The sequence below is a fragment of the Neopelma chrysocephalum genome, unplaced genomic scaffold (assembly GCF_003984885.1).
Source record: "Neopelma chrysocephalum unplaced genomic scaffold, ASM398488v2 Primary Assembly neopelma1_99, whole genome shotgun sequence".
Taxonomy (NCBI): Eukaryota; Metazoa; Chordata; class Aves; order Passeriformes; family Pipridae; genus Neopelma; species Neopelma chrysocephalum.
Genome location: NW_020897762.1, coordinates 2,733,545 through 2,745,281, shown reverse-complemented (window position 1 = coordinate 2,745,281; position 11,737 = coordinate 2,733,545). Strand labels below are relative to the sequence as shown.

General features: G+C 44.0%; 1 protein-coding gene across 1 annotated transcript; it reads left to right on the top strand.

Annotated features, from left to right (window-relative positions):
* Window positions 1-3,525: 3,525 nt before the first annotated feature.
* CNRIP1 (cannabinoid receptor interacting protein 1) lies at window positions 3,526-10,596 on the top strand. Its single transcript, XM_027694998.1, has 3 exons — window positions 3,526-3,809; window positions 4,525-4,669; window positions 9,144-10,596. The coding sequence occupies exons 1-3, from the start codon at window positions 3,631-3,633 to the stop codon at window positions 9,306-9,308; spliced, it is 489 nt and encodes a 162-aa protein (XP_027550799.1). The 5' UTR covers window positions 3,526-3,630; the 3' UTR covers window positions 9,309-10,596.
* Window positions 10,597-11,737: the final 1,141 nt, after the last annotated feature.

The window sequence follows — 11,737 nt, the reverse complement described above, 5'->3', positions numbered from 1 at the left end:
CCCCAAATTGCAGCATTTCCAAATTTAGTGTTATGTTAAGAAATTAATCAAAGAGGGTATAGCCCATGTCACCTTAGAGTCTAAATACTGTGGTTTGGCTGCCTTAAATGAACCATCTTGATCTGACCTCAAGGCACATTTTATTTATTTAATGATTGTGGAACTGTGCAGCAGGATTGGTGTATTAGCAAGAAGGTCTGCCTGCACAAATGCTAATACTGAAAAGCTTATGCAGTCGACATATTATCATATCTAGAGAGATCATACTCAGTGGTTGCACTCAAGAGGCAAAACTGATTTTTCCAGAATGTTTTCTAGACAACTTGGACCAGCACAAAACACAGGTCAGGGCTTATCTGCATATTATCTCTGACCTTTCATTGAATGCATCCAACCTCACCTCTACCCTACAGTAGTTCCCCATCAGTGATAAGTGCAGGTGATATTGACACAGCAGAGAAGGTCCAAGCACAAGAAAGAGGTCTTGGAGGATGTAACTGCACTGTGAGAAGATTTTCCTAGTTTTAGGAAGACACAGAGAGATGAGAACTGCTGGCTGCACCTCACTCAAAAACCATTCCCTTCAAAACCACTGAGGAGTTTACCAGGGCACAGGTGAGTGCTGCAATCTTCCTGCTCCGAGGGGAGGGAATTAGCTTGATGTACCTTGCTGACACCACACAACAGGTTGGGAAATGTCAGGTGCCAGGGGAACAAAAAGTAGATTTGAAGGACTGAAAAAGCAAAAAACCCCTAACATTTCCCCCCCCCCAAAAAAAGCACAAACCAGAAAAAGCAGTTTTGTAGTTTATAAAGATATTAAATATTCCAACCCCACCCCTCAAATGCAGATGTAGAGAATGGAGGAACAGACACAAATTTATCTCTTCTTCTTGGAAGTAAGTTACTGCTGTGGCTTAGGAGAAATAGGACCTCCTCCTAAATCTATGATATGTAATCTATTTAGAATTTTGTAAAAGTCAGCACATTTACTCTTCATCCATGACTTCTTCTTCCTGCAAGTATTTTCCTCCCTACAGAATATCAAACAATTAATATCAAGTAACTGTGTAGCAGCCTGGGGGCTGGAACCCACAGAAAATCCCCAGGGGGACTGGAAGCACATGGGTTTCTACAGCCAGTGCACATCCCACAGCATCAGGCACCTCCATGGGGATGGGCTGAGGTCAAGCCAGGTGGTCAGTCTGCAGGTCAGGATCCAGGCCATCCATGGCTGGATATGTCTATAGCAGAGCTGGAGGCCAGCAGCCCTAAGCATAATTCAGGAAGGAGCTAAAACCCAGGACTGAGCTAGAATAGGGCCCATGGGCAGCCCCGGATGAGGCTGGTCAGGGCTATTAAGGTGTGCAGCAACAAAATGAACCTTGCAGAAATACTTACCAAAGGCAATCCCTCCCCTTGATCTACATAATAAGGAGCATCTGGTAGGATCAGATAAGTAAATGCAGTAACACATGTGAAGTTATTGGATTGATGAGAAGAAAGGCCTTGCCTAAATTTAAAGTTCCTTCTTCATAAGTGTTCTACTCTCACCATGTTTCACTTTCACATGGTAGAACAGTTGCTCAGCCTACGCATACACAATCCATAATATGATGCTTTTTTTAGTTGTCCCTCATGTTTTCCACTTCTTCCCAATAGTGGTCTGGAATAAAGTCACAACCTGAGCTGTATCCATAGAAAGATGATCATTCAGGCAGAAATAATAAGGGAAAAAAACCTCGTTATAGATCTGACCTCTCATGTACTTGGGAAACTAATTGCAATCAATGTCTTCAGCTACACACAATTTACTACAACATGATACGTCTGGCCCATGAGGCAAGTAAAGCTGATCCCTGGCAATGGCCATCACTCTTCACACACCACTTCAAGTGACACTATCAGGTTCCCCACGTGTGAGGCCCCTGTGATTTTGTGCTGAATAACATTTAAACTTACAGAAGTGGGAATTGCTGCAAGCACAACTTCCAGGAAGCCACAAAGTGCAGTAGTTTCCACAGAATGTAACAAAATATGAGAATTCTCTAAGAGTCAGGAAATAAGGAGAAATGCACATGTAGGCTTTTTTTTTTTTTTTTTTTGATGTGTGTGTGTGTGTGTAGATACAGAGTTCTGAGAGGCAGGGATCATGTCCTCCCCCTATCTTTACAGAAACCTGTCTGGCTGAACGCATTATGAAGCCTGTGTTTAGCTGGGTACCTAAGTAAGGCAAATACAGTAGGATTTTTTTTTTCAGAGGCTTGCAGCAGAATGTATTATTTTGCTTAGTGTTCATAAGAAAATTAATTCACGAAGTAAGTTACATACACAAGGGAATGCAAATGGAATATCTTCCATTTGGCTTAGCAATACATTTCACCACCATGTGTACATCCTAGCCTTAGAAAAGCAAATAATACATCAGGTACAGTGCAACATGTAGCTGTGAAATTCTCCTAACAAAATAATTAACTCTGACACGGGACTTGGGCCACGGATATATTTTTTGCCTGGACATTATGGCAGCCATAAGGATGCTGTAGTTTTAACAGCAAACAAGAACAAAAGCAAAAATGGAAAAGATGCACAGACGTGCTCCCGGGTTAAAAGAAATCTCTAACTCTTGGATGGGAATGAGACAGATGGAGAGTTGAATTACGCTACAACTTTCAGTTTCAGAGATCTTTGTCCTTGAACAAACAGTACCAGCCATAGGTAAAGAGTAGCATTAAAGATATGAGATTCTGATACTGTAATTACAGTGGGATTTTTTTCCCCCTCCTCATTTGAATAAGAAGATTGCAATTAAGTGATTAAAAAAATCCCAGCAGAAGCCCTGACCTGCTGATTTTGAGGCAGCAAGACACTGACCCTCAGCCCGGGGCATGGTGACTCTGACAGTCAAGAAAGTGACCCTTAGTCCAGGCACGGTGACTCAACAAAACCCTTTTGCCGCACAGGGGGAGAGAAGAGCCACAGAGCCACAGAACCGCGTCTTTGCTGTCCGCCCTCCCCTCTCCCTCGGGCAGCTCCGGCTCCTGCGTATCGCTGCGCAGATGCTTCAGCAGGGCTCTGTCAGCGCAGAGGGCTCGATCAGCCCTCGGAACGCGTTTCCCTGGGTCATTTCGGGGGGGGGTTCATCCTGATAAGGGGATCTGCGGGATGATTTGGGGGCTCCCTTCGGCCGGAGGAGCGCTCGGGGCGCTCCCCGCCCGCGCCGCTGTCCGCGCCCGTGGTGCTGAACGGGCCCCTCGCGTTTCCTCCGCGACCAACCGCGGGATTAAGGCTGCAGTAATCGGGGCCGGATTAACTCCCTGGAAACCGCCTGCAATCCGAGCAGCTGCAAATGTCCCCCAAACCGGGATATGGGGCGGGGTGGGTGTGGGGGGGTGGCGAGGGCATCCGCCGCCCAGATGCTGCGCCGCGATTAGTGGGAGAGGAAAAAAAAAATAAATCTAGTATCTCATCCGCTGCTTTTGGGAAGGGCTGGGCTGGCTGGAATCCGGCAGCCCCTCCTCTTCCTCCTCCCTCCTCCTCTTCCTCTCCTTCGCTCCCGTCCAAGCCGCCTTTTCCGCGGAGGGGGCGAGACGCGCGCAGAGCCCGCAGCCCCCCCTCCGGCCGCAAGCGATGGGCGACATCCCCGGCCTCGTGAAAATCAGCGTCTCCCTCAAAATCCAGCCCAACGACGGGGCCGTGTACTTCAAGGTGGACGGGCAGCGCTTCGGCCAGAACCGCACCATCAAGCTGCTGACCGGAGCCAAGTACAAGATCGAGGTGTCCCTCCGGCCCGGCACCGTCCAGGCCACGTAAGTGCGGCCGCCCTGCCCGGGGCGGCTCCCCCGACCCTGCCCTGCCCTGCCCTGCCCTGCCCTCCTCTCCCTCTCTTCCCCTTTATTTTTAGAGGTTTAATGTTTTTTCCTGGCAGGCTGACAGCGCGGGATTGCCGTGATTTCTGTCTCCCCGCCCTTTTTGCCTTGGTGGCCCCGTTTCTGTGTTCCCGGCCAGCTGTTCCCGGTGTTTGCCTGGTTGGCTCGGGGAGGGAGGGAGGGAGGAAGGCTGCGTTTGGGAGTCGCTTTCTTCCCTCTCTCTCCCCACCTTCTCCCGGAGATTTTTTCGAGTCCAGCTCCTTTTCTCCCTCCTTCCCCGCGGTTTTTCCTGGAGGAAGAAGCCCCTGCAGCATGCCCAAGCCTCGCTTCAGCGTGGCAAAGCAGGGACTGGGACCAGATGGGGAACCAGCCCGGGGTGGAGGGGCAGCCCTGCAGAAGAGATTCAACTGACCTCTCCCCAGCTACTGGAAATCAGATCCCTCCTGCCTTTCCTTGCTACTCCTTCCCTGTGTGCCTACAGAGCCCAGACATTTTTCAGGAGCCCCAGTGAGTCAGCAGCACACGCAGGTCTGCTAAAAATCCCTGAAGCATCCCCCAGCACAGAGGCTGCCAGGCTGCAAGCCCACGTGCTGGCTCCAAGCTGCCAGGGAAGGGGACATACAGAGCTGAAGGGCTGGATCCTGTCTCTTTGCAGGACGATGGGCATCGGGGGTGTCAATGTCCCCCTGGAGGAGACATCCCGGGATGCACAAGTGGCCTCTTACACAGGAATCTACGACACAGAAGGGGTGCCCCACACCAAGAGCGGGGAGAGACAGCCCATCCAGGTCAACATGGAGGTACGTATATCCCCCAGCCTGGCATGGGGGGGCAATGGAGGGCAGCAGGGGGTTGACTCCCAGAGAGAGTGTGGAGGTGAAATATTCCAGGGCAAAGTCTGAGTGCAGCTGCAACCTCCTCTTGCTTTGTGTCAGTCAGGCTGCTGACCAGAATGTAGTCCTGCTTCCCTCTCTCCCCAGAGAGCAGGAAAGGCCAGGGAGGAGCAGGGGATTTTCTAGAGACCTGCAAAGCCCTTTGGGGTCCTGCGGCAGAAAGAATTGTGAGCTGAACCTCTCACCTCTTCTGAAGGACTTAACCAACTCCCACCAAGTTCCCTGGCTAGAAATCCAATTCCTTGGCATACAGGGACCCCTCTTCCTGCCAGCAATACCATTTTATTTTGATGCAGATCATGCCCCAAGCACAAGGGGTGACTATTCTCCCCTTCCACCTGTCATCTGCAGGATGCCTTAGGACTTGCCAGAGACTGAAAATATGTGTGAGAACAAGCCCCCACAAGGGAGAAGACAAAGGCCATATGCTTCCATTATCTGCATCCACAAACCTAAGTTCTTATTCAAGTGGCACCTCACCCCAATCTTAAAGAGAGGCTCCATGGCCCCAAAGTGAGATGACAAAGGCTCCAGCCCATAAGGCAGCAGACCTGACAGAGGACAGGAAGAGCAGCAGCCAGATTTCCACAGTATTCTTTGTGTGGCATGCTCAGCATGCAGAGGGAGATTTGGTTTGGTTTGGTGGTTTGTTTTTTTCCCTCTCCTGATTACAGTTTTGAGGGATTCCTGCTGTTTATTCCATGACTTCCGTACCTAAAAGGGTAATCAGAGCAGTAAACCATCTTCACCTGAAGCTCTCTTAAGGGTCTGTTCCCACTTACACAAGTTTAGGACCTTGCCAAGACCACCATTTTTCTGGAACCATCACTTAGCATAGAAATCCCCTTCTGAATAAGAGCTGTAACATCTCCGTTTGGTGTTTCTAATAATTACAGTGTGCCTAACTAAATTTTGGAGACCCACATTGCATTAACAGTTAGTACTTCATAGTCTTAGGTTAAAAGGCTACCCTGAAGTACCTGTAGACGTTAATCACTTTTCTATACAGCCACTTCTTTTTAACACCCAAGAAAACCAAACACGTGGTATTACTTCACAACAAGTTTAACAGGGCTGCTGGATGTCATTGTTGAGCATTGTAGTTGTATTTCACAGTGTCCCTATATCAGGAGGTAGGAGGGCAACATTCCCAAAAAACCATCTGCTTTGACTAAGGCATCCCTATTTTGATAGTCACCTTTATACTTAAGTGCAGCACTGATGTGAACTCTGCAAATCTGGAAGTTTAACTTTTCTTATGGAGAAAACTGAGTCCAATCACAACTGAAACGTAAGGAGGGTCTGATTTTCTGATACAAGCTCTCAGATGGTTTGTTGAAGCATCACAATGAGTAGCCACAATATTTGCCCAAAGAATTGTTTTTACAGATCAAATCCTGGGATATTGACCATGAAGCTAATAGGATTTTCAAGCATTAAGCAGGTTCTCAATCCCTTGTAGGATCTGATCTTGATAGATAGGTTCCTCAGTACAGACTTAGATGTCCACAATTGATACTTCTAAGTATTAAATAAAGGCAACTCAACAGGGATTTACATGTTTAACTCATCATTTAGCTGCTTAGCCAAGCAGAGCCGTAACAGATTTAGGGAACCAACCTCAGATACCCCAGTCTGAAAACTGCTTTGAATGCTTACTTCCTGAATCTTCAAAACTGGGCTTGTTGCAAACAGCTTTAAATATTCCTGTTTCCTTCAACTATGAGGAACTTCTGCCTCTACTTCCTTTTCTAGAGCAGACAGGATCCTGATGCATCATAGGGAGGTAAGGACATTATTTAAGGCATAAAAACTGAATTCACATTAGAAATAGATTGTGAAGTCAGTCCTGCAGTCAGAAAATGGTCTGATATTGGCAATCTAGTGCCTGAATGATTACAGGTCCATAAAGATCCATAAGAATCTATTTCCTTTCCACTTTAAAACTTAAAAAAAATAATTCTTTCTGTTCCTGCTTTAAGTGGCTAGTAGATATCTGATCTGTGACAGCCGAAGTTTATACAGTTAAAACAACAATCCTGATTTGGAATTGTTTCTGTTACCTGAGTGCTCAAGTATGCACATTATCCAGTAACTGCTAAACTGTCTGGCATATGGTGTGAACTAAGTCAGAAACCTCTCTTTGGGCCTCATTTTAGTCTTAATCAGACTGAGATTGAATAAAGAAACCAGACCTCTATCCCTCTACTTAGCCATCAAATCATCCCAGCAGGCAAATGCCAAGGGAGTGATTAAATAACTATTCAAACCTATAGCACTGGATGACAGAGAAGAGCAGACAGGGAGCTACACTTCTAGGTTTGACCTGTTAAGAGTGGGGCCATCCCTCCTCCCTGGGGAAGGATATACAGGCCCATGGAGTAGCCAGGATTCAGCTGCAGGACCACAGGAATTCAGGGTAGCTCTGATGATGAAGTACTGGGCTGGTGGGAGGCACATGGTAGTAGAAAAGCTCTGGAATTAATTCTTTCCTTCTCCTGGAAATCCACAGCAGTCAAACTATTCAGGGTAGCTCAGCAAACTGGGTCATTGAAGGAAGATGGAATTTGTTTTCTTCCTCTGCCTTGTTGAAATTCAGATCCTCCATACATTAATGAAATTAATGCTGCTCGGGTGCTGTATCACCTTCTACAAATGTTATTAGAAATGTCTTTTTTCCCTCAGTTTCCACACTGAGTGTGTGCATAGTAATAGCCAATGTGCTTAACCTTTACTATCTTGCATTATGAGTGCATCAGGGCTATCAAAGATGATTAATGAAAAAAAGTCCTTACTTAGGATTTTAGTTGATTGGAGAGATAAAATAGCATGTACCTCTGATTCTCTCTTTGTCAGAGGAAGTGGCAGAAATATTTCAGTTACTCTTTAAGGTAATTCTTGGAACTAGTGCCAAATAAAACCCTTTCACTTACAGCACACAGCAATTCCTACTGTTGTCAAGGCTAAATTTATCTTACCACAGTGGGCAGAGGGAAGGTTTAAAGCAATGTCCATTACACAGCAGCAGCAGCTTACAAACTACATCTTAAATTAGAAAAAGGAAACAAACCAAATTTGTCCTTTTGAGAGAACTGGATACAGCAGGTTTTTCTCGGAACTCAAGAAGAGTCCCTGTGTAAAAGGGCTTTCATATTGACTTTGCAAATGTGATTGTAGCAGACAGATGATAAAAGGTCAGCTCTCAGGCACATGATGGGAATGGAAAACAGTCAAGTGAAGAAGCTGTCATTAAAGTGAGTGATGGAAATATTTAAAGGGAAAAAATGTAAAGAACAGTGCTGTTGGGTAGCAGTGAATTCACTATCTACTATAATCTAACAAGAGAACACAATCAACAAGCCATACCACTGGGACCAACAGTAATACACACATACAGGCTTCACGCCCCCACTTCAGATTCTCTGCAACGTCTCAAGGCATAGGAACTCAAATTTTCCATCACCCTTAAAACTGAAATCATAATCTATCCTTCAAGACCTCACTGAGGTTTTGTGATGTTGTACAAGTGTCTAGCAGTGGTTTAAAGAAAAAAGCACCCTTTATTTTACCGAACTTGCTACAGGTATAGTCTCATTCACTTCAAAGCTGCAAGAACAATCAGACAACTTGCAGTCATCTCACTACTTCTTCACTGTATTAGACACTTATGTGCTAAGCACACTGGTTATCTCCTTCCTACCTTCTCTTACTCAGTTGCACTATCACAGTCCAACCTGCAGTTACAGAAAGGCACAAAGAGCTTCTCTTACCTAAGTGTCACATAAAACATGGAATAGACTCCCAGGGAAGGAGTAAGTGGTGCAATAGCAGCACATTTCAGTCAAGGCATTGCAAACACAAGGCTCCAAAGTACAAAAGTATTAAAGGTTTCAGATGGAGCAAAAGAAGGAATCTTCCTAGTCCTAACTGCAGCCTCTAGGTATGGTATAAAGGTTAAGTGATGGTCTGTGTCACTGCAGATCACTGGTACATGATCTACAGTATATAGAAGCCACTTTGAGGTCATTGGGCCAATTACTGCTGTGTCATTTTAAGAAAGGTTATAGCTTTGATTCCTGCTGTTAGTAACATTTATCTATATAGGAACTGGAATGTTTTTACTCCCTTGCCTTGCCCAGATGTAAGTGCAAGAGGACAGTACATGCAGAATCTGATCCTTCATGTTTTATGTATGCCTAAGCGTAAAAGACTTTCTGATTTCTAAAGCAGGCTTTACAGGTCTTTGATTTATTGATTTGAGGAACAATAATCCCTATATCAGCTGTTTTATGTTCTGTTTCCCAAGTGTTGTTTCTCATTAAGAAAGAGAAACCAAGAAAGGAATCAGCTCACTAACGCTGATATTCCCTCTTCCTTGCAGTTCAGCGACATTGGCGTTTTTGAAACAGTCTGGCAAGTCAAATTCTACAACTACCACAAACGGGATCATTGCCAGTGGGGGAACAGCTTTGGCAGCATTGAGTATGAATGCAAACCAAACGAAACACGCAGTCTCATGTGGATCAACAAAGAGACCTTCCACTGAAGAGATGGGAAACCAATACTGCTGGACAATCTCCCTAAAGAAAAATCTACCTTTTTAAACCAGCAAGAAGCCTTAACAAAGGCATACTGAAAGGTTGCTTTGTCCATAAGGTTGCAACAACTACATTGTATATACAGGTGGTGCCACTAAAATATTTGCCTATTACTGTGTTTTAAGTTTACCATGGCATCTGCAACGTTCTTTATCTGTCACCCTGAGAATACTGAAAAGTTTATGGTAAAGAATATCTGATATCTGGGTAGAAAGTCATACCACCATAATACTGTTGTAAGTATTTGGATTATTCCCCATAGATGTAACAACTTTTGTGAAGTGTTTTGCTTTATTGCTTAGGATTTGGATCAACATCACATTGGTGATTTCTGTATTTACATTTGTGTTTGCTCCTAAATCGGCGTGTTCTTTCAAGCATTTTGTTGTACATGTCATCCCAGTGGACAGCAAAAAATTCAAAATATGGATATTTGTAGGTTTAGCTAAATGGCAGCTAATGCACTGTTGGTATTGTGCTTTCACACCAAGGAATTTGGAAACTCATTCTCCCTTTTGTTAAGTGCTGTAAGATATTCTGTGAAGTTTGCTAATTTACCAAATCTCTCAAAATAGATTCTTTGTTGTTAAGTTTCCCAGCCTCTGAAATAGCATTAGGAAATGGTTTAAAGATGTGATGAAGGAAAAGCAATAAATCAATTGTGGTATCAAAGACATCTAACAACATGGCTAAGATCTATCTTAAGATCATACAGTATTCTTGAGAGATACAGCAGCCACACCTAATTTAGTTCTTTAAGTTCTGATGGTAAACTCAGTTTTTGTTTTAATGACACGTAGCTCAAATCAGTAAAATCCTACAAATCAACATTTTCAAGCCTGACCACTGTATTACACCAAAATTGACAGGAATTCTGACCAACAAACACTCAGCAGTGTGAAGGGTGCAGATCCCAGTGCACAATTTACACATGCACTGCACTCTTTCAAATAAAGATAAGCATGTAAGCATTTGCATGGTTATAACTAAAGGTGCTACATAAACACTAGATCAGTGTTTAACACAAACAGGCAACACAAAACAAATGTATGTTTTCTTTCAGTAAAGAAAGTAAAGCAAGACAACAACTACACTTGTCCCTCCCCCAGCTTGGGTTGAAGTAAGCTGTCAGCCAGTTCTTGCATATCTGTTTTTCCCTTTGTGAATAATTTGTAAATTGTGTATGTAAATGGTAACCATGACTTTTGATCTTTGTAATAAAGGACTTAAACAATTTCTTCTCTACTATGGCCACCTAAATGAGATGAAAATACTGTATTAAAAAAGTCAGTGGCTTTAGAGAGTCAAACAACAGAGATTATGTAGCCAGTGCCTTCTAAAAATCCAGTTCAAAGTACCTCCTGTTGTTCACCCAAAGCTCCTGTTTCTAATTAATGCAATAACACTCAATAGAGCTTATTAACATGCAGCTTGTTGTACTAACATAGTGTGGAAAGTAGAGATTTAGGGCAAAAGTAAAAAAGCAAAGAAATATTTTATTCCATTGAATCGAAAAGTTTGACTGGTTGCAGGTTTCTACAGACAAAGGAGCCTGACAGTAGTGCCGATGGAATACCCCACTGGAATGGTGAGCTATCCAGCTGCATCTCCACTCCAAGGCAACATTACACAGGCAAATTTTATTGAAATTAAATTCTTGAAAGAATCTTCTGCATTAACTTCTTTCCTAGACTCTTCCTAGGAAGAATTCTTCAAAATGAAAAAACTGAACAAATTGAAATGAAATCTGCACTTCAGAGAGAAGTGCTATTGCCAGCACTTTAGCAGAAGTTTCCAGATAAAGTGCTTTAATGATTCCAGACTTCCAACTGTCAATCAGTTCTATCTCTGCACTGCTAGAAAAGTGATTTTACTCTGCAACAATTGGCATATTTTGGTTTATTTTGTTTGTACATATGAATGGAAAGCACATTGGCAAGAAATACATATCATACATAGTTAGCAGAGAAACTTCTGTCCTAGTAAAATCAAAACATTTAAGACAGACCTTTACTTTGAGCTCAGCTTCCATGAAATCCTTGGCCTGTTCTAGCTTTCCAGCATTTAAGAAATGCTACAATAAATAAATCCAGCCTATCCTGGCACAGTTGGACTGTTATTCTCAGCTAGCTGGAAGCACACCCTGCCCAAGGCAAATACTCATTCCCATACAAATAGGGGATCACTTTTCTCACATCCCAGCAAGTCCTGTAGCAATTCAGTTCAGAGGGCGGTCAAGAAAGAGTCTGCAGATGATGCTTTTAAAAGGAAGGAGAGAACAGCAAGAGAAACTGTGTCTTGCAGGGTCCATATCCTGAGGCTGAATATCACTGCCCAGGATTGCAGCACCCCCATTACAGACAATGGCAGTGATAGA

Coding starts and splice junctions, on each gene's coding strand:
- CNRIP1 (XM_027694998.1), top strand. CDS start 3,631: ATGGGCGACATCCCCGGCCTCGTGAAAATCAGCGTCTCCCTCAAAATC. Junction 3,810..4,524: donor CCCGGCACCGTCCAGGCCAC/GTAAGTGCGGCC, acceptor GTCTCTTTGCAG/GACGATGGGCATCGGGGGTG. Junction 4,670..9,143: donor CCATCCAGGTCAACATGGAG/GTACGTATATCC, acceptor TCTTCCTTGCAG/TTCAGCGACATTGGCGTTTT.